General features: G+C 41.2%; 1 protein-coding gene across 1 annotated transcript in view; it reads right to left on the reverse strand.

Moving 5' to 3' along the window:
- GSG1L2 (GSG1 like 2) overlaps window positions 1-23,664 on the reverse strand; it is a 62,601-nt gene that overhangs the window by 4,836 nt on the left and 34,101 nt on the right. The window contains exons 2-4 of the mRNA XM_075215407.1: window positions 21,945-21,992; window positions 4,424-4,576; window positions 2,522-2,633 (exon numbers count right to left, since the gene is read on the reverse strand). Coding sequence (XP_075071508.1) covers window positions 2,522-2,633; window positions 4,424-4,576; window positions 21,945-21,992 — 313 coding nt within the window. The remainder of the gene's footprint in view (window positions 1-2,521; window positions 2,634-4,423; window positions 4,577-21,944; window positions 21,993-23,664) is intronic.

Consider the following 23,664-nt stretch of genomic DNA (forward strand, 5'->3'; position numbering starts at 1 on the left):
ACCACACTTTAAAAAGTCCATTGATCTATATGGGAGCACATTGTGAACATACCCACTAGAGGGTAACACAAGTGGTATAACCCACATTTTGGCAGTATCTTTTCCCTCTTCATTCCAATGGAGTTGGGTATCCATGTAGAAATTCCATTGTAATGTATTGGCTATTGACATAAATGTAGATCCCTAATATTGTTCATTTGTTTTTTCCACTAAGAGATTCATTTAATATCTATTGATGTGAGATCAAAGCAGGGAGTCCCCAACTGTCCAGAGCTAGGAACTAGCACAGAGCTGGTAATTACCAACTGCCCAGAGTCAAGAACTAGCTCAGAGCCGGTAATTACCAACTGCCCAGAGTCAGGAACTAGCTCAGAGCCGGTAATTACCAACTGTCCAGAGCCAGGAACTAGCTCAGAGCCGGTAATTACCAACTGACCAGAGTCAGGAACTAGCTCAGAGCTGGTAATTACCAACTGCCCAGAGCCAGGAACTAGCACAGTACCAGTAAATATCAATTGCCCAGAGTCAGGAAATGGCACAGAACCTGTAATCAACAAACTGCCCAGAGCCAGGAACTAGCACAGAGTCTGTAATCAACAAACTGGCCAGAGTCAGGAACTAGCACAGAGCTGGTAATTGCCAACTGCCCAGAGCCAGGAACTAGCACAGAACCTGTAATGACCAACTGCCCAGAGCCAGGAACTAGCACAGAGCCAGTAATTACTAACAGCCCAGAGCCAGGAACTAGCACAGAGCCTGTAATCAACAAACTGTCCAGAGTCAAAAACTAGCACAGAGCCGGTAATTACTAACAGCCCAGAGCCAGGAACTAGCACAGAGCCTGTAATCAACAAACTGTCCAGAGTCAAAAACTAGCACAGAGCCGGTAATTACCAACAGCCCAGAGCCAGGAACTAGCACAGAACCTGTAATCAACAAACTGTCCAGAGTCAGGAACTAGCACAGAGCCGGTAATTACTAACAGCTCAGAGCCAGGAACTAGCACAGAACCTGTAATCAACAAACTGTCCAGAGTCAGGAACTAGCACAGAGCCGGTAATCATCAAATACATGGAGCCAGGAAATAGTACATAACCTGTGTCCATGAACATGCATCCTCTTTTGGACAGTGCTACCTTTACCTTTTGTCAATGTATATCATCTATATGTATTATAAGCCACTCAATGTACAGTGCTATAAAATATGTTGCTTTTTTATAAATACAATATAATTAATAAATTATATATTTAATTTCTTTCCTTTTTCTTTCTAAATTGGTAAAATTACCTGTTAATAATTTAAAACCATCCCAGGCTGCCGAGCCTGTGGCTGATTTTCACTATAGGCACCGATCCACCCTTCCCAGGCCCCCACATTTTCTGGTCGGGGTTTGTCTGCACATGAGTCGGCCCTCACACACTCAGAAGAGAAGAGTCCGGGCCTGGGGAAGGCTTTGACCCTCAAATCTTGCAATGCCGTGTTCCACATATATCCCACACTTACTGTGTCACTGTTTTAGTGGAAAACAGCCCAGGTTATTGGTTGAGGAGTTTGAAAATGATGAAAGGGGAAATGCTGCCTGATTTAATTTTGTGTATGGAGCTTTGCTCATTCATTTCAATGCAGTTTCTACATAAAGTCTATTACTGCTTCAGATATTATGTTATATTATGGGTAAAGCTAGTTATAGAACTGGAAGATAACAGCATGGTTCTAGTGCTAACAGGATTTGAACAGTGGCCTTTTATTTCTTATTTGCATTTAGGGTCACTTACCCAGTGCAGATGACATTCATCCCTGTCCATACAGTTTTTCATTATCGATATCATGGCGCTTGCAGTTAAATACTTTTGTATTCCATTCACACTATTTCACTCAAACTCTAAAATGGGCAATTCAGGAGCTCATTAGACTTTACTACCTGAAGCAAATATTACACTCCAATGCACGTTTCATAATGTAAATGAACTAAAAGGAGACAGGTTTAAATGGTAGATATTCTATTGCTGTGCATATGGTTATTACAGGAAATCTGCAAGTCCTGCTTATGGGTGTGCATGTGATTACTTCTTTAGTGTGACTACACAGAAGTATAAATGCAACGAGCTTTTGGAATTCCGTGTTTTGGGTGAGGGACTTGACGGGAATTGGGGGGCTCCTGTATTCACATATGTGCAAATTGGTTGCTTTCCCCCAACAATAAATAGTAACCCACATCCAGCTCTGCAGCTGTTACAGTGCCACAAAGTATCTGTTGTTAAATATAATATTAACTCACATACAATGGAATTGTAATTTTGGAGGCAAACATGACTGTAAGTGCATTAGAGCTATAAATATGACGTGTGGGATCCAGCACTATGCAAGCTTCACCATAGTTTGGCATGCCCGTAAACAACTATATTTTGCATCTTCCTGAACATGGTATATACCCATAACTTTTTATATGTAACAATTGACTCCAATCTTAATGGTTTTTTTTTTATTTTTAAAGAAGATTTATAAGTATAAATGTCCTACCAGTACGACCAGCCGTAGTCCCAGTTCTGAGGTCTCCAGTCCTCGGGGCCAAGATTGACCGTCATCTGAAACACAGTGGTATACATCATATGCGCCACCATTCCGAGCAACCCTGTAAAAATAAAATAAAACAAACCATACATGTAATAGACACATACTTTAGAATTTATGGGCATTCAGGGCATTGCTTAATTGTTCCCTAACTAAGCCACATCAAAGTATATGCAATGTTATATGAAAAAGACTTGAAACGTCATTAACATTGTGACCACTAGATGGCACCACTATGAGCGAAGGTAAACTATACACGTTTCTGAGAGTAATGTTTTTTTTATAGTGCAGTAACTTTGTTTGGAATGCAAACTATACATGTTTTAATTTTAATTATGTTATTTTTATACTTCCCTAATTTTGGAAATGTTGTGGTAACCGTTTCAACACAAACTACACTTAAATGTAAAAAAAAAAACACCAGCTCATCTTCATGCTACACAAACTACATTTTTACATATCGGGAAACTATTACACCTCTGTATTTAGCGCTAAATATACTTGGACAAGACAACATGTCAGAACTTGGCAGAACTACTTAAAATGTGTTGCATCACTGAATACAGAAAAGTAGTGGTGATATTCCTATATGGATTAGAACACAGGATCAATCATTTGAAAGTTTTCAATAAATTTAAATATCCAGCCATTAGCTAAATGCTTTCTAAATTTATCTGTAATTGCAACAGGGACATCTGCAGGTTAAAATCAGGGACTGCATTTTAGCTATACATCTGCACTAATTTAATGAGGCTGTATTGACCTACATCTAAAAATGTATATGCAGCAGACGTCCCTACTCTCCCGGAATGTCCGCGAGACTCTCGGAATATTGAGCAGCCATTGTGGAGCAGCGCACAGGACTTATCTCAGCTTTGCCGTAATATAGGTGCCTTTGAGGCATCTAGACATTACATGGGGCAGTGTCTTGAGACAGCACTGGAGAACATGTGAGGATGATGTGGAGACTGGGAGCCTGATTCATTAAGGAATGTAAATGCTGATATGTGCCATGTTTTGTGCTAAATTGCTCTGCATCGGGATAAATGTATTTCATGGGGGAAAAATTTAAAACAATTAATTTTTTTTAATGATTTTTTCATTAATGACTATATTATTAACAGGTGTCAATAATTGAATACTTTTTTATGTTTGTTCTGCTGGGACTTTATATTACACATATGTATTGTACTTATCCTGCAGTGTATCGTTTATGTCTGCATATGGCAAGTGTCACATAAGCCACTGAGTGTTCAGTAAGATCTGAATGGGACTGATGTGTATGGAGTTGGGGGGATCAGTGTTTTGATTGGTGTGTGTGTTATTAGGTAGTCCATATATACATACATGCCCACTTTTAAGATTTCTGGGGGAGAAGTCATGTGACTATAAAAAGCCGAAATTCGCAGTATTGATTGGAGGGGGCGGAGCTTAATGACACGATTAAGCCCTGTCCCTCCATTCACTGCCGTGAATTTTGCCAAATTTTGGGAGTTTGGCTACTCTTCCGGGAGTCCGTGAGGACTCCCTGAAATTCGGGAGGCTCCCGGGAATTCCGGGAGAGTAGGCATGTATGTATGTATATGACTACCTTTTTGTCTCAGACTTGTCATTGTATTTTACTAACATGCTGCGTCTTTTGCAGATAGGAACACTTATTTGTGTGGGCTGCATAGTTCTAATTCAAATTTAAACAGATACAAGATTGATCTGCTCAGAGATCTAAAAGAATCCAAACGCACTTTAGTGAAACCCTAGAAAAAAAAATGTAAGTCTAATCATTTTACGTCTAAGTTTAAAATAAAATGCACCTTGTGACTATAAATGTAATTATTTGAATACATGTCTTACCTGATAAAACAGTAAAAATGGCCGCAAAGGCATTAAGCTTGAGCCCGTCAATAACAGACGTATAATAACACACTTCCACTGACATTAGGCTTACTCCTGTAAGGAGCAATGTGATATACAACACTTCTGCTACGATAGAAAGCCACAAGACACCTGTAGAAAGACAAAAACAAGACACTGTAGCCAAGATTGTAGAGGAAACAGACAGTGTTCTAGAACGGAATACATTTAATCATGATGACATATTACGTAGCCTTTTCTATCTTCCTGCTTTATTGCATAAGACCCTTCCTCCTCCCACACAACAAATTTGGAGGGGTCCTCACCCCATCGGGCACCAGACTATTATTGAATGAATAAGGGTCCCTGGACTTACTATTAGTGGGTGAGTTCTGTCAACAGGAGCAACAAGTGCCCTAGTTCTGGGTCCAGCAGCGATCATGATGCCAATAAAAAATACCAGGCACACAGATACCCCGAGTTGGTGAATAACCACAATAATTGCAGCATAAAACTAACGCATTCTCCAGAACTAGAAGAGGACGGAGGTCCAGTTAATAGAGATGCTGAAGGACAGTTATGGCTGCCAAGATCAGTCTTAAGATTTCCATAAAGACAGCTTTGATATTAATGACTTACAAAGCATCAGTAGACACATACTCTTCCCACCAACAGATACATTTGTTATTCCACTAACATATGTATCAGTTCTTCCCACACTTCCTACACTGTATCTATACATATACATATAGAAGTGTGAATATATGCGCATTATTCCATTTTTTTTGCAAATAACTGACAAAGTCTCCTTTACCACTGCGTAAATATATATGTATATATATATATATACACTGGTTGTTTGGATTTCCAAAAGAAACATGGGGTCTTTATGATCTGACTTTTGAAATATTTGCCTTTATAAATATATATATATGAATGTGATGTTCTTAACCCCAGGAAGCCACAAAGCTTCTGTATCCAGCTATTGTTAACGTTTTTTAAGATCTGTAAAACAGACAAGCAAACAAAAAATTCATGATCCCCAAAACAATTGACCTTTGATTAATAATAGTACAACAGGACCGTAATCCACAAAGAGTTCTGTATTCCGTGCAGTACTGTACTAATATATTGTGACACTATCCTGTTATACGTCTCTTGATTCCGTCAGTAAAAAACTGGGGGCAAAAGTTAGTCATTCCAAGAAAAGACTTGACTTCTGCAGTGTTATTAGGTTGATTCAGAAGTTTAATAGTTTGAATGTTTTACAGAACAGGGACCACTCCTTCTTGACAATAAAACGTGACTGAAGAGTTTGTTTCCTTTGTAGAAACAGACACTTGCTTTGCTTTAACGTCAGATTTCTGACTGCAACATATTGGAATACTTGATAGAGTCAAGTCATGACGTGTAGCTCCAAAAACAAAAATACCATCACTGTATCTAATGACATTCCGATCTGGCTGTAGAACCCATTATATAGCACTTTGCAGAGGAGTTTCCAAATCACGGACGTTTCTATCATCGTAACCCAAGATGAGTTAAAAATCTAATTTTGTATTTCTTCCTCTGCTTGTTTCCTTATATTTTTAGGAGTCCATCACTGTTCTTGAGAAACTGGTACAAGAGAGTCGTCAATATGAGGATGGACTTCAATTTTCCATTTCCGTTAAGCAAATTACCCTTAAGGCATCTATGTCACTTTGGATTGATTTCAATGATTGATTTCAAGCCATTATCTCAGTAATTCAGCAGCATTCAGCAGAAGTTGTGGAACTACTGTTTGCCTCTCTGCCATGTTTGTAGTGATGTTACTACGAGAGCTACTGAAGCAAAATCTTGTTAATTATTTTTTTAAAGAACTTTTTATTGAGCTTTCAGAAAATACCTAAGAGGTAGGAGAGGGCTACAGAAGGAAGGGGACAGCACAGTTAATGACAAGAGTACAATGATTGCCAGCTATACAAGTTCAATTCTACAGTAATGTAAAAGTTTTACAATTCTTCAATTAATCTTGGTTAGACACATACAAGACCTTCCAGGAGCAGTGGTGCTATAAAGAGTGGAAACTCACTTTCACCAGTTTTGACGTAAGATTATGCTTTACTGTGAAAGATATGAAGGCACCAAAGGGTGCTGCAGTGACGTTATTTCGGCTGCCACCGTGTGCATATTCGGGTGGATCTGCAAACTGGCTCAGTTGGGTGCAGACTGATAATCCAGACAGTGCTCCAAGTAGTGTGAAGTGGATATGCACCTTAAAACACCATGGGCGGGCTATTAGGCGCACTTGTGTTAACAAAAGCAAAACGCGTGGGTTCACAATTTTCTAGTCTCGAGGCCACGGCCCTCTGCTTGCTTATAAACCAAAATGTAATTGTTGGCAGTACATTGTGATACTCAAGCCAAGGGGATAAAATGTTAGAGAATATGGCCAGGGAGTTAAGCGATAATACATGATATATGGTCAATTCCAACAACAAACCAGATTCACTTTGGAATGGAAGGAAGATAAAAAAGGAAGATCAGCTTTTTTTCCCCCAAGCAATCTGGCAGCAAATCATGTTCACTATGTGCCAAATTAGTCTGTGTGTGTTTTGGAGTGTCCGGTATAGGCCACAATAACAGGGAATAGAGAGGGAGTTAGCTTCAGATGGGGGCATGGTACCCTCCTGTCCACAACTCCTCCATCAGGGTTTAGATGAGTCTAGGAAAAGTTTTTGCAGTCTTGTGGGAACGAGGTATCTTCCTAAATATACCTTTAGAATGTTTTCTCTCATGCATGCATATGGAAGATGTTTCTCCTAGAGAGTAAGGGCTATATGTACTATATATGTTTGAAAAAGTGGAGATATTGCCTAGAGCAACCAATCAGATTCTAGTTATCATTTATTTGGTGCATTGTACAAAATGACAGCTAGAATCTGATTGGTTGCTATAAGCAACATCTCCACTCTCTCAAACCCACAGTTTAGTAAATGTATATTGTAGACAGTAATCCTTTAGGCTTTTGACAAGTCTATAGTAAAAGAGTCATAGGTGAAGATATTGGAAGAGACTGGTGTCCAGGAGTAAATTATATTTTTTTATCCTCCACCCCAATTATATCCCTGCTTTGCATATAACACACCAGCAAGTCATTGTAATAAGAGAAACAAGTCATATACTGCATATTTACTTCCACATTATTTCTACTCACACTAGCTTTAATGGCTATCTCTCTGTAGTAAACAAGCTGCATGATATTATAAGATGCACAAGGGGTCTATGATTATGTCAAACTGTAGAAAGAATATGGTAAAACATACAGGGCCTCATTTGTGAAGCACACTTGTTACACTCCGGAAAAACTCCTTAGATGGAAATGCACTTTTCCCCAATAGTGCGACTGCAAGGTGCAAAATATGTCCCATACAAAGTATAGGATGAACCTGGTTCCACTACCTCTAAGCATCAGGAGAAATCAAGTTCTGTTGGTGAATAGAAAAAGCTTAAATCAATAAAGGGGTGGTCCTAATATGGAACGGTTAATCTTGGTTAGACACATACAAGACCTTCCAGCAGCAGTGGTGCTATAAAGAGTGGAAACTCACTTTCACCAGTTTTGACATAAAATTATGCTTTACTGTGAAAGATATGAAGGCACCAAAGGGGGCTGCAGTGACGTTATTTCGGCTGCCACTGTGTGCATTTTTGGGTGGATCTGCAAACTGGTTCAGTTGGGTGCAGACTGATATTCCAGACAATGCTCCAAAGAGTGAGACGTGGATATGCACCTTAAAACACCATGGGCGGGATATTAAGCGCACTTGCGTTAACAAAAACAAAACGCGTGGGTTCACAATGTTTACACTTGTAAATGAGTATTACTTAGATATATTGAATTTCCAGGAATTCTGGGACTGCTGTTAAAGTGGTCTAGACATGAAGTCTGATACACACAAAGAATGTTCCTACAAATGCCAGAAATTTCCTTTTAGAATGCTCATATCAGTTTGTTTTTTTAATTACCTGCATTTTGAAAAATACTATAGTCTCTTAATTTAACACTGCTCTAATGAGGAGCAATGGGCGGTATAATAATAATAATAATGAGGACCGTAAAACAAGGAACTATTCCCAGGAGAAATATAGTTAATTAAGCTACAATGCCGTCTACTCCTTTCCATAGGTTGCTGCCTATTTCTGCCATTCACTGAAGCAAAGGGCCTATTGTGCATCATGAGGGGTGATCTTAATGTAATATTGCAGCTAAGTCTGTTTTTGCAATAAAGAGAATCCGCTCTCGTTCAGAACGGCTGGCTCAGCATTTTCCAGCACTTCCTATTTCTTTCCATTTAATATGAATTTCTGATCAATGAAATTCTGCTCAACGGCTTCGCTTTAATTACTGTAATTTTCATACCTATGTAGTCAGCAAGAAATGGGTAGGAAATCAGCAGGCAATTCCCAACATCAGCTAATATAAAAAAGCTACGGATGTTCCTCATAAGATAGATCAGAGATGATGAATACAGTAGATTATTGCAGTAATAAAAGAAAGTGTACAACACAGGCAGGGTCTGTTGCCCCATAAAAGTACACCCTAAGTTGTGCAGCATACGTTCATGTCCCGGTGTCCACCTGTTCAATTCCTCTGGATTTGCATATCATTATTATGTTAATGAGCAGCTGGTGATGATAAAATAGCATGAAATAATAATGATATAAAATGGATATTAAATATCTGTTTTATTCTGTTCTACCCCACAAACAGTACTGCCAACTGCCTCAATACATTTATACCAATAAAGGTCCTACAAGTCATTGTCAGGCGCCGTCCGGCTTCTGCCTCTAAACGGGCACCTGCCTCCCAGCAGAATCGGCGTCCCGCTGCTTAGGTACGATTTTGCCGCTCCATTCGCATGCGTACGCTGAGCTTGGCAACCGTTGCATAGCAACATGACGCTCTTCCTGTTTGCCATCAGTACGCATGCGCAAGACACACTGCGACTAGCCGGAGATTGGTTGCGGTTTTCCTGCCGATATGCACCTATCAGGGATCTCTCTCCTCTATTTAAGGAACTCATTGAGGCCATTTTCTTGCCATGGTATTTGGTCTTCAGCCGTGCTCCAGCATTTGTTCCTGTGATATTGCTTATTGGATTCTGACCCCGGCTTGTTCCTGACTTCTCCTTTGGTTCCTGATTCTGGCTTAGAGTGATATTTGGTACTGACCCGGCTTCCTGACCATTCTCCTGCTTCTGATTTGGCTATATATCCGTATCTCTGGTTCTGACCCGGCTTGCTGACTACTCTTCCATCCTGCTTCCTGGTGGGCCGTCACCGCTGCCTTAATTGTTGCCTCGCCAGCTAACTGGTATTGAGGGCCGCGACCTGCATGTTCCTTGCAGCGAAGTCCATACCTCCTTACGGGGGTTCCTGGTGAAAACCAGGGGCGTGTTAGACTCCGCGCCTCAGTACTCAGTAGCGCCAACTGCTGGCAGGTATCACCAACTCCACCTTGTGATTCTGACAGTCATATCACAAAATACAGTAAGACTGGTAAAAAGTTGACATACTGCTATCGAAACCAGGCTGTCACATGACTGGAAACACACGATCTAAGTCATACTTGCCCAAAATTTCGGGTAGGTCTACTGGAAAAGTAGGCCATTCTGCCCACTTCCTAGTGAATTGGGCAGGATGAGAGCCTCCATGACGCGTTTTGCTGGGAATCGTGCCATTGTGGCCTAGACCCTGTGACGCAATGACACAAAAGTGTAATTTAGGTGCGCGGGGGGGGGGGGGGGGGGGTGCAATTTGCCGTTCCCTGGCCCCTGGTTCCCTGGGTGTGATGCCCTCTTGCAGTAATGTGTACATGTCACACATAATCTATGTCGCCCCAAATCCTAATGTGCAGACAATTAAAACGAAAATGAGGAGACTATAACTTCATCAGACTTTGAATAAAGAATGTATTTGCTATCAATGTACTCGATAGAAAGTGCTGGTTTAATTTTATAATAAATTTTAGGGGCTGTACTAATTACGTTAGAATAACTAGGGGAACAACAACAAAACATACACCCCCCTCCATTTCTGTGTGACTCTACGCTTAGCCGACATCTGTCCTGCTTCACACAAAACAAGAGAAACACTGTACATTTAATAGTTGTAAGCTGTTCGTTACACGCGAGTGCACACATATGACGGCCGTGTGTTTCATCTATATAGCAATCGCAGCAAGTAACAAATCTAAACGATGAAGCGGAATTGACTCAGAAAAGCCACGTCTCCAACATTCTCCCTCATGAATTATGCAACTGGACAATGAGCCTTGGAAACCGAGCTCCCAGTTAAATGATATGACGCTTGAAGAGATAGAAGAGAAATTTAGTAATATCTTGGGTCATAAAATCAATATTTGCTGTGGGTATCTGCAAGGATGCTGGCGGTCCCTGTGCAATTCGTTAATGGCTGTTCCTGAAATGACATTTAAGGGATGGTAGTGTATAATTGGACATATGGCAGTACCTGCATATGTATCCAAGCCATATGTCATTTTTATATTACTGAAACAAGTATCTATAAAAGGTGAGATTGCTCAGTTTCTCAAAATTCCTTATTACACATCTCGCCTGTCCTAATATTTTACGGTCTGTACCGTCCTATTCCTGATTCCTCGGCTGCAGATCCACAAGAAGACTTCTCCTAGGTTACCCCTGCTATTGGAATGGTATCACTGGATTTAAAGATGAGATTTTGTCCCAGTTGTCACAGTTTCTCCTTAACATTTAAAGAAAATACATAGCTCCCAACAGTTCCGATTCTAGGAGACTGTTCCATGATCCTGACAGACATTTGTCCTGACTGTCGGGATTGGTGGGAAGTGTTCCATTCACTACAGTGGACGGGGCTGCCGCATCTGCCATTGGTGCGTGTAAAAATATAGGGGTGCTGAAGCTTCAGAAGTGATAGGCACGCCCTCAGAGAATGTGGAGACATGGCCACATGCCCACTGTGTAGAAATGTTTCCTAGTTTGGCACACATTCGCTGTCGGCCAGCGGAGCGAGGTAAGCAAGGGCAGCGGCAAGCCTGAGATGCCCTCCTCCTTGCTCCGGTCGCACTGACTGTCAGGCGTGACGTCATCACACCTGACATTTTCAGTGAGGAGTGGCGTAGAGAGGAGCCACAAGCAAGAAGAAAGACAGAAGAGAAGAAAACAGAAGAAAGAAGGCAGTAGAAAGGTAAGTTAAGGAACGGGCACCATGGTGCAATGTGATAAAGGGGGAACTGATGAAGAGAAGCAAAAGCAATATGGAGGGCACAAATTTAATTTTTGCAGGGGGGCGTCAGATATGCTTACACCGGCCCCGGTTGGGGGTATGAAATTATACTGTGTTGATGAATTTATGGTCTGAACAAAAGTTCCAATGCTCAATCTGGAATCGTGACCATAACGTTGGTTCCTGCTCAACACAAGGGCTTGTTTGCAAAAACAGGAAAAAAGGGGGAGGTGTAGGCAGTGGGCATATTTTGCGAGCAGTTACTCCTATTTGTCTGTGAGTATACAGATGGGCATTTGGGTGACAATTGCAGTCTGTCACTCTTGGATCACCCCCTTAATTACAACTTTTTGTTTCCTGAAAGACTGCTTATTGGAGCATCATTTATGTCTTAAAGCGGTCTTTAAATATGAATTTTCCTGACAGGGCCACCGACTTTTAACCTGGGGTATATGTACCCCTCTTTGCCACTAATATCAAAATTAGTGGAAGTCATAGCAGTGCTACCCATCTGACCAACAGCCCGGTTTTCCTTATCGCTGATTATGGCAGTGAAAAAACTCTGGCTGTTGTCGAACAGAAGGGAACACCTGCAGTGGTATTCTACGTGAACTCACAGAACCTGTGTTTGGTGGTATGGAAATTGAGAAAAAAAATGCATGTGAGAGAGGTTTCATTAAAAAGCCTGGAGGTATAATATTTCAGCATGCTACAACAGGATCCTAATTCTGGAATTGTTGGTTTAGGCAAAGATTGGCCCTCAGTATGCTTAAAGTTTAGGCTGCAGTACTGGTCTACTTTTTAGTGGTACAGCTGGCAGAAGTGGGTGGCACAATTCTTACAGACATTGAAATGTATTATACCTCAGGTAATACATTTGTAGCACCGTGGGACTTTAAGATTGGCAACTCGGAAGATATTCTTTCTGCTAGCCATCACTTCTCCCGGAAGGTTCGGAGAGCTGCATGCATTCTGCTACCAAGAAACTTATACAAACATTTTCCGGAGTAGATAGTCTGGTAGGATTCTAAGGAACAGATCCTGCACACTCTGGAATTCATAAGAGCCTTTTGGTATACATCAAAAGTGTAAGAAGCTCCAAGGAATGTCAAAGCTCACTTAGCCAGAACCACGTCATGAACAGACATAACCTTTCACGCTGCGATCCCTCCAGTTTACTTAGCATGGTTCGGTGTGCAAGGTGGGCTTCCTCCATCTTCCAATGGCTGCTTGCATATTGAATTACGGAAGTGCGCAAGCGTACTTCCGTCTTTTATAATCTCCTATACCCCTGCATTGTATAATTGTTTCCCACTTCCCCTCTTCCTGCTACCTATTTTAAACCCCTGCTCTGGCAATTTGGTGCTAGATCATGTCCAGAGAGCCTGCTGCTGCTGCTGGATCGTTTGACTCCTGTTTCTCTGTACTTCCTTGTAATTCCTGGTATTCATCTTTCCTGTGCTTCTCCTCTAATCATTTTATCCATTATCCAGTTCTTCTCAGCTAATCCTGGTATCCAGTATACAGTGACCTTCAGCTAATATTAGTATCCACTGTCCTGTAGCCAGAACTCCTCTTCAGTTCCTCACTTCCCATGTATCTCCTTTGTTTGTGAACACCCATCACACCTGTCAATCTTGACTGGTAACCATCTGGAGAACCACGACCCGTGTGGTGCTAGCAGCGAAGACCAGACCTCCATGCGGGACTCCCTGGTGAAAACTCTGCGCCTACGTGGGTGGAGCTAAATCGGGCATTTTGTTAGAACCCTACCTTTCCTGTGTGTACGGTGACCTAGCACAACCCATGAAATAGGAATTTTGCAAAGCAGAAGGATGCAACACTCTAGAGTAGGGGTGGCCAACCCGCGACTCCCGAGCCGCATGTGGCTCTTTTAGCTCTCACATGTGGCTCCGATGCTGGCAGGGGCAGATCTGCTCTTGCCAACGCTCTGGTGCTCCAGGTGCCAGCGAGGGCAGTTTGGTCCCCAACCAGTGCAATTCCCTGGTCATGTGACCTCCTCTGCACAATGCAGGGAGGTCACATGGTGTAATCAGTCCAAGCAGGGAAGGAGGAGGAGACAGTGGAGAGTGCTCTCCCTCCTTCCTTTTTTTGCGGGATCCAGGTATGTCTGCTGTGTGTGTGCTGTGTGTAAGGTAATTAAGGGGCAAAAATGTTAGATTTAATAAAATTTGGGGAGGCTGATAGGGGGATCTTATGGCATATTTAGGGTGGTCTGAAAAGTTCCACTTTTGCTTGGCCATTCTGCTTCAATGCCATTCTCTATGGTACTTGTAAATTTCCATTTTATGGAAATTATAATTCATAAATAGAGTTAGGACAATGGCCAATTGATTCAGCTCTGTGGTGGGGCTGGAGCAGGACTGGGAATGCTTCTGGTAATATTCCGCCAACAAAATGTGCAAAACTTTGCGGCCGACTGCGGAACAGTTTGAAATTCTTTTTTTTTTTTTTTTCTGGGCATGTGCCAAGGAAAATCATATTAACATTATGGATAAAGAGTGGCAGGGTCATTTTATTTTCAAATCAGATGTCGGCTGCCAAATTTCAGATGATTGAATGGCTCTTTTGCAGATCATATATTTATCATGGGACTGCAGAACCAGCTACATAACACGTTCTTCAAATAACTTCATTTTTTCTGTCACAATTTGTTTTTGCAGAGTCTAATATGAAAAAACTGCCGTTCCAGAGGTTTAGTTAACCGTCTTACTACATTATTTTCAATCAGCTGCTTTCCACTGACGTACATGACTTCAATTGAGAATTTGGTCTCTACATTTTTTCTCTATATACATGTAGCTAAATAGGGTTTGCTGATAACATAACATGTGGTATGACACACGCATAAATTCATACTTGCCAACCTTATGTTGTCCAGGTCCGGGAGATCCTGGAGGGCAGGAGGGGTGTATGGGCAGAGGGGGCAGGGTTTCACGATTCATGTCACTTTGGCCCCGCCCCCCTGGTGACGTAATGCCTGTTTTGGGTCTTTTTACAGTACATTCCAGCTCTAATTTTATTGAAGTGGGAAGATGGGCCAGATGCAGGAGAATCGCCAGCTCTCCCGGGAGTCCGTGAGACCGACCCGAATTTTGGGAGTCTCCCGGACATTCCGGGAGAGTTGGCAAGTATTCATAAATTGCGTCCTCTTCAATCATGTATTTGTGACACAGTAAAGGCTTCTCAGACACATGAATGAAAAACTAAAATGTAACAGCACTGGCGATAAAAAATAAACGCCTCACTACTATCTTAAATGAATGCCTCATGCCTCAGTGATGTCCCTGCACTTGTGTGATGACGGTGATCACCTAGGGCTCCCATAATTATGAGGGGAAAAAACAGGCCCTCGTGTGCCCGAAAGTTTTCTCAGTCCATAAAATTCACCCCATAATGCTAAATAAAACAAAATAATAATTTTTGAGGGAAAACAATTATTAAGAGTTGGAGAAAAAAGTGGCTGGCGGTAAAACATGGCAGCGCCATACTAATCCCTGATGGATATTGTCTCAGCCCAGAAAATGTCTCTTTCTACTGTATAAACCAAATATACACTATAATATCAGCTACAAATAATGCAGCACTCAGCCAGAAGGTGGGCAAATGTTTATACTTGGCGGTAACACTGTGTTTAAAATGGTGGTGATGAGGTTAGTGTGGTAAAAACCAGAATAAAGGCGCACAGATGAACACAGGCACTAGACGCTGTTGTTATAGTACACTCTGGCTATACGCCAGGGGCTGGGGGGCAGGGGGGCAACTGCCACCCGGGCCGGACCCATAGTGGGCTACCTTGGGCTGAGTCACTGGGCCACCTGCATTTTTTCCCTTTGAAATAGGCTGCTGAGTCGAGTCTTGCCCCCCTCCCCCCCCCCCCGGGCTGAACCTTGGCAGCCCTCCCCTGCCCTGTAGCTGGTGCAAGTAATACGTCTAAAACACACGTACCTAAGAGATGCCCAGAGCCTGAATCAGACGAATGTACATGCACTCGAACTCGACCCGCCATTACTGTACATTGCCTACGACATAAAATACGTTTCTGAGTATGCACAGGGCAATTTCACGCAAGATACAGCACAAAACAGGACTGGAATTCTAAGATGAATACAGACCTCAGTCACCGGAATATATCATAAATACAAGACAAGGGTCGATGTCTGGGGTCCTTTGTCCTTCGTCACCTAACATATATAAGAGTGCATAGGACACATACAATTATAGCAATTCCTAACACAATCCACTGGCAGTGGATTGTTATGTTCAAGTGAACTGAGAGCAAACACCCAAAAAATGTTTTTGGCTGTAAGGGTTTTGGAGACAGAGGAAACCCTTTAGAACATAAATGAAATATTGTATTATCCATTTAACATTTACAGATAGAAGCTTTTAATTCTATCTTAATAAGTGAGTTATGTAAAAGACCAAAGCACTTTTGTAAATAAGAAGCAAGAGTGATCCATACAAACCAGTGGTAGAGCAGCAGTCTCTGAGCTACAGGCTTTGAAAGGATAATTTTATTTTGGAGTGTAGAACTCAGTGACTGCAATCATTCTGATTGGCTCACACCTTACCTTGGTGAGACAAAGAGCAGCCAATACCAATATGAGGTGAGATGTTGGGACTTGAAACACAATCTTTGCCTTATATACAGTAAAGGTACTTGGCAGGGGCAGAACTAGTGAGCTGTGGGCCTCAGTGCAGGAAAGCGTGGAGGACGGAACCGGGGCTCACAGCTCACTAGTTCCCCATGCAGCGGGCCCCATTATCTCCATGGGCCCCGATGCACCACACCCGTTGCACCAGTGGTAGCTCCGGCAGTGCTGCATGGAGCTTCCAGGCCAGAGCTGGTCTGCACTAATATAAGATATTAGCATCAAGCTAATCGTGATGTTCAGGACTTAAGCACGTAGTAGTGTATTATCTACAGCGCAACCAAATTGCACAACAGAAATGTAATATTGGAGATGCAATAAATTATATAATAAAAGTTATTGACAGGCTGTGGTCCGGATATCTTAGAACTAAGGAAATACTGACTGAAACACAGGGTAACAGGCAGTGGAAACAGATACAAGCACAATGTAAGAGTTAAGAAGTAGGCAGGTCCAAGCAAAATGTCAGAAACAGACAGCAGGCAAACAACATAATCAGGTCCAGACACAGGGTCAGTGGCAGCTGGCAGGCAAATACTGTAGCCAAATTTAAGCATAGGTCAGAAACAGTGAACAAGCCAAAGCACAGCAAGAGACAGGAATTAGGAACAACAGCTCTCATCGCTCATCCACTCTCTTGTTCTTTCTTGCCTTGATTAATGTAACTTTCTCCTCTCTGGCCTACCTTACACCTGTCTCTCCCCACTTCAGTCCATCCTCAACTCTACTGCCCACCTCATAATCCTCTCTACCTCTGCTGCCCCACTCTGTCACTGGCTTCCTGTACTTTCCAAATCCGGTTCAATCTCTTCACCTACAAAGTCCTCTACCGCTCCTCTCCAACCTACATCTCCAACCTCATTTCTACACACATTCACCCCCATCCACTCCGCTCCGTCAATGACCACTGCCTCACCTGCCCACTGATTATTTCTTGCTACTCCAGTCTTCGGAGGGGCAAGTAGCACTCCGACGCCCAACTAGACTATCCACCATGCCTTAACACCCCACAGAGAGTCACAGAGCCCTGACAGGCCTACATTATGGTTGTTTATTTTAAAAAGAGTATTATTACCCGTCAGTAGGTGTATATGTTTCGGTTGCTCAACCCCTGCCGCAAGATCCATGCTGATGATGATGATTATCAGCAGCAATAGGGTAAAAAAAAAACACCCCCCCCCCCAAACAAAAAAAAATTGTTACCAGCACCAGAGCTGTTAGCCTGGGCTGGTAGTAAAAGCCGAACAGAGCAGGGAAGTCTACTCTAAGAGCCTGTGTCATTAAGGAGAGCAAAGCATAAAAAAGGAGTAGCTTTGCGCCTGGGCAAAACCATGTTGCATTGGAGGGGGAGGTAAATTTAAAATGTGGGGCAGATTTATAGTTGGGGTAGGGCATGTTCTAGATCAACTTTAAATTTCAGTGTAAAACTTAAGCTATCAAGTATTTGTGTGCTAGATGAAAAAGCAGCCAATATTTACTTATGTGCAAAATAATAAACTAATTTGCACCCCTTGCATTGTAACATGGTTTGTCCCAGAGAACAATTTTGCCTTACTCTCCTTAATGACTCAGGCCCTAAATGAGGCCCACTGTGCAAATCTGTATGTATCAGTCTGACACTTGATATGCTATTTTTTGAGTCTGTGATATTGCAACTATATGCTTACTTAGATCTGTTTGCGAGGGATATCTGTTAAGAAAAATGACTGATTATTTACTTTTTCTTTATAGTAATAAAACTATCTGTACTATCATAGATATATTTTTTTTCTATTTAGTTATATTTTCCACAATATAAACAATAAGTAATAATGGCGTTCAACCCAACTTTTTAGTCACTGGAATATATTAGTAAAATTCCAATACACTGGATTAACACTTCCTAAATATAATAGGTGGCTGCCGTCTTTCGGATGTCTGGCGGTATGTCAGGTGAAGAAGATGAATCTGTAATTGGTGATAAAGAACAAGGCACCAACTATTGTAGTATATTAGATGTAAAAAGCCCAGAAATAATAAGGTGCTTAATTATATGGGTATCATATTTGCGGGACTGCAAGGCTTATCTGTAATTCCCAAATTTCAATATCACTGTGTCTCAAGGAAGCAGAAAATATGACAGAGAAGAAACCAAATATAGCGTATTACTTTCACTATACTTAGAACACAATACAGTGAATCTGAGCACCAAATAGAAAGGGATCAAAGGCTTATCTGATAGGATCCTGTCGCTGGTTTAGTGCCTCTTCAATGACACTTCTGGGCCTGATTCATTAAGGAACATAAAGGCAGATACGTGCCATATTTTGCGTTAAATTGCACTGCGCATGCCCAGAAAAAAGACTATGCGCCAGTGAACACAAGTATATCCAATTCATCTTCCAATCATCATCATCATCAACATTTATTTATATAGCGCCAGTAGATTCCATTGTGCTTTACAATGCAAAGGACACTTCCGAAAGACTATGATTTCATGGGCGAAACGAGGACGGGACTGGGCGTATGCACGTAGTCAATGTACAGTAAGGACGTGCCAAGCTCAAGCACATGCAGCAGTGACTGATTCAAGGTCTGGGCATCTCTAAGATATGTGGTTTTCTGTTGTATTCCTTCAAGCTACAGGTTGGGTGTAAATGCCAAGTGATAGTGATGATGGTCGCGTATGTACGCTATAACATGTGTTTGCAATCAAGAGCAAGTGTAAAAATGCCTTTTATGTACTGTAGACATTAATAACATCCTAATATATGTATTTTATGGGGAAATATTTTTTTTAAAAACCAGTCCGGGAGAGCTCCCAAAAATTCGGGCGTCTCCCAGACATTCCGGGAGAGTAGCAGCTATGCTTTACTTTTGCTCTTACATACACAGTTCTGGCTGCACTTTATAAAATAATTTTATTAACTTATACACATTTCATTAATGTACTTTTTGTAATTTACTGATTCTACATGAAAAAGCAGTATTTTCCTTGCTTTCCTTGATGACAGCAGCGTGCAAGCTTAAGAGCACGTTAGCGTAATTGCTGCACATACAGAGGGGGAAGCACAAGCCTGTCAGAAGTTGTATCTGTTACAGATGTTTGACCCCAGCTACAAGATATGCACATGTCCAGTTATACTCACAATCCTACAAAAAAATATATAGATTCTCGACTGATTGAGTGTGCACGGCGCACTAAGAGGCTAATTTGCATACACAAAACGTGCTTTAAAGCCATGTCATTTGTAGTTCATAAAGGGCATGCCCTATACTTGTGAGGGTAATATATGTATTTTATTTAAACTACATTGGTGAGGGTCCCTGCCTTGGGACCAACATCTTTGCAATCTCAAACCTCCTGGGTGGCTCTCATAGTGAGCACTCATGCTCACCCCACTCAACTTAAAGTTAGCATCAAAACAAAAAGACAATAATTGTCAGCACTTATCCTTAATACTGCATATCTGCATATAGGAGGTATTGGTTCATAAATTTTATCAAAACATTTAAGCCTGTATCCCAGCGTCAAGTGCACCTCACTATATGCAGGTCCTGCACTAACCTATATGCTTCAGACACCAAAATTTAGCATCATCCTACCCTGACAGCACACTGAATCTTAACACTCCGGGCTCTCCACATCATCACTAGTCTCTCTGCATTCTGGATCCTCCCACTTGGAATCCAGAGACTTTTGCGTATCAGCGACATTTTTTCCAAGCAGCAATCCCCATAGACCAAACTCTGATCCATATAGCAGTTGGGTTCACCAAACATCAAACAGGTGAGAGTTGAGAGGGTATAGCTCAGCCTCGAACTAGCCGTACTGAACTCAAACTCTCTCTAAAGCTAATGCCCAAATCTCACAACTTAACCTCAACAGTTATATGAAATCCTAACTAAACAGTAACTTTGCCTCCAACAACTTATAACAATATAAGGAACCTTCAAACAATGTAAGAGACGAATCCCATTGGATATATACATAGTTGGCAAAATTGGACACCGATCCTCTTAACAGTCACTCTGTTCAAACTGGTGTCCACAGCTCTACAACAAGTCCATTAATTCCTGGAATGCCAATCTTCTTATTGGCACAGGCTGCATACAGGTGAACAGTTGAATGATGTTGGTAATGCCAAATAATGAACAGCTTCACGACTTCAGTAAAAGACTCTGACTGAACAGGGAAATTGGCCAGACCCTTATAATTAGCCAGATGCTTATGAGTTAAAGTTCAGCTACTATACATAAATTATGTGTCTTAGAAGGGCTAAAAAGGAAGACAAAATGTGAAGTGTGAAGATAAAGTGTAATAGCATAGTAAATATGTAAATTCCTAAGGGACTATACTTAATTAGATACATGAGCTTGGGTGTAGCAATCTGAGAATAGACCTAAATAATCAAGAAGCACAAGTTAAGTTTCAAGTCCTGCAAAAAGAGACTTGTGTAATTACAAAGAATAAAGAAATGCGAACTGATATAAGTAACTGTTTTCTCAGTGATAGTCGTATACATGACCACTATGTTATTGTTTTTTTCTTTCCATTGTCTCATGCTATAAATACTAGGGTATTCCCCTTTGCAGAGGAAGGGTTCTCTGTAACTTGCATTATGAATCTGCACATCAATGCATCAATGCAATGTCAATACACTCTGCATACCTGATTTTGAAATACATTTGAAATAAACATGCTCTGGTCCCACACACTTCACCTAGGTTTCTGGGTTTTGATTACTTCGCGAGCTCTAAGTGCTCCAAGGAAACTAATTCATGTTCCTGATGAAAAGTCATAATTGTGGAGTCCTGTTCCAAGGTCCTAGTGAAAAGTTCACAGTTCAAACCGTTCCTCCTATAAAAGGACTATATATAGAATTCTAGTCATACCCTATACAAGTTGCTTGTATACAAGTTCTCTATAGGAGGACTGGTTTGGACTATGAATTTATGAACTTTCATTTGCTAGACACTTTAACCCTATTTATTAATATTACTAACAGTATAATATTATTTTTACTGCACAGTGTTTTGAATAAATCTGTCTGACTATTTGATAACATAGGTATGGCCATGTACTTAGGAGTTGAAGTTTGCTATATATACTAAGAGATGTTGCCATGTGAGCAGGATTACATAGAAATGAAATCCAAATATAGAAGGAATAGTATATATTAGATGAGAATTATAAATGTTAAAAACAGGGAATTTTTTTTTGGGGGGGGGGGGGGTGCTCCACCTATTTTATCACATGCCATATTACAAGCTTGACTTCTGCATTGTGTGACTATAATAGACATATAACTATATACACAACAGGTGCCTAAAATTTGAGACGTATGAATCACGCCCTGGTGTAGTCGATAAATTAAATTGTACAATAAGTATACAAGGGTTAAATTAGAGAGCTCTTCACTGCCACCTGGTGGTCATTTATTTTTCTCTCGCCCTCTTTTTTTTTTTTTACAACTTTATCATTTTGGACAGATCCCCCACTCTCCAAACAAACAAATTAAAATAAACAAGATAAAACAGCATTTGTGTTTTCCTTCTTTGCTTTTTAAAGCTACAGTTCATACAAAAAGATTTACCTCGGTCTGCAGGGGGTGTGAGGGTAATAAAGCTTCGGCATTTCTCACCTGAAAAACACAAGAAAGGTTTGACAGTAAATAAGTAAATCTCCTATAGCGCATTAGTATATCAAATATTGTCTACTGCTCAGGTAAGTAATATAGCTGGAATAACAAGTGATAAAATGTATCTTCATCTATCTATTTTATATGACCTTTGTTATTTGATGGAAGCATGCATTCTTATTCTGGGCAGATGGGGGCAGAGTTTCTCAATCTTATAGCGCGCTGGAATAAGGAGGCTAGTGTAAGGCAGTTCAGAATCCTTAAATCCCGATGCTAGCTATCATAAGTACACTGTACAGATTGGTGTGTGTACACAGAGTAGTGTTGTCAAAGCAGATATGAAGAGCAAAGTATAAAAGTAATAGTAGACAGGAGTATAAAGTAACTGTTTATGAGAAATGTACATTTAGCAGTCTAAGTAGCAGCAAGGGCTTCCAGCCCCCTTACAAGTTCTATAGGGCCCAACAGAGCAAGGAGCCCTGTCCCAGAGAAAAACGTGTCTTAAAGTACAAACTTGATTTGGCTTCTTAATGAATTTATGCAGTCTGTTAAATGATTTGTAAAATACAGGGGGTATAATATTTGCCATCTTTGGCAAGTAGTGCTCTAGGATATTGGGGGGGGGGGAAAGGTGGGAGTGTGGTGGAGGGGCCCCGCCTATCACAGCAGGGGGCGGGGCCACAATGACGCGCAGATCGCATCTTAAGCACCGTCCCCCGCCAATTAAGTAAAGAAATAACCAGGTACCGGGCAGGAGGTTACCGTGCCTGAAATGATGGCATCTGGCCACCTCATTCCATTGTGTATCCTCTATCCGATGGACAGTATTTGAACACACATCATGACCCTTGATGAACATTGGTTAAAGCTACTTCAGCCTTGATGCTGCAATTAGGATTGTCAGAATTTAGGATAGAATCACCCTCTTTCTAGATATTGCATTGCCAAAGCCAGTGCCTAAAGTCAGATGGGTATCATACCTTCTTCTTATATGGTCAAAGACTGTTGCTTCTATTTGCACTGCCGAAGTTGTTCAGTGAACATACCATATTATTTGCATTATCTCAAGCTTACATAGACTGTTGCTTCTACCTACAAATGCGTAAGGGGTTTTGTGAATTTTACCATACCAAGGGCTATATTTACTAAACTATGGGTTTGAAAAAGTGGAGATGTTGCCTATAGCAACCAATCAGATTCTAGCTGTCATTTTGCAAATGTACAAAATAAATGATAACTAGAATCTGATTGGTTGTTATAGGCAACATCTCCACTTTTTTAAACCTGCAGTTTAGTAAATATATCCCCAAGTCTTTTAAGTATAGGCCAATGTTATTTTGTTGTTTCTGTAATGCTCCAGTCCCACAGATAGTACTTGTCTCGTTACCTGCAGTCCATTCATCTGGAAACTGCCATGTCCCAGCATCAGCCATTCTCCAGTTCATTCATTCAGCTATATTCAGATCTGTGCAGGTGCAAGCCTATTGCACTTCAGGACCTCCTCCCTCTTTTTCATTGGCTAAGCACTTCTGGAGCACTATTTAAACCTCCTGGATTTACCTGTCTGATGCCTGTTCTTCAAGCTCACCTCCTGCAGCCTGTGGTTCTCGTTCCTGTTCTCCTTGTGGTTTGCCTGTGTTCCAGTCTGCTCTCAGTTCATGGTCTGTGCTAAACT

The sequence above is a fragment of the Mixophyes fleayi genome, chromosome 6, assembly GCF_038048845.1.
Source record: "Mixophyes fleayi isolate aMixFle1 chromosome 6, aMixFle1.hap1, whole genome shotgun sequence".
NCBI classification, from domain to species: Eukaryota; Metazoa; Chordata; class Amphibia; order Anura; family Limnodynastidae; genus Mixophyes; species Mixophyes fleayi.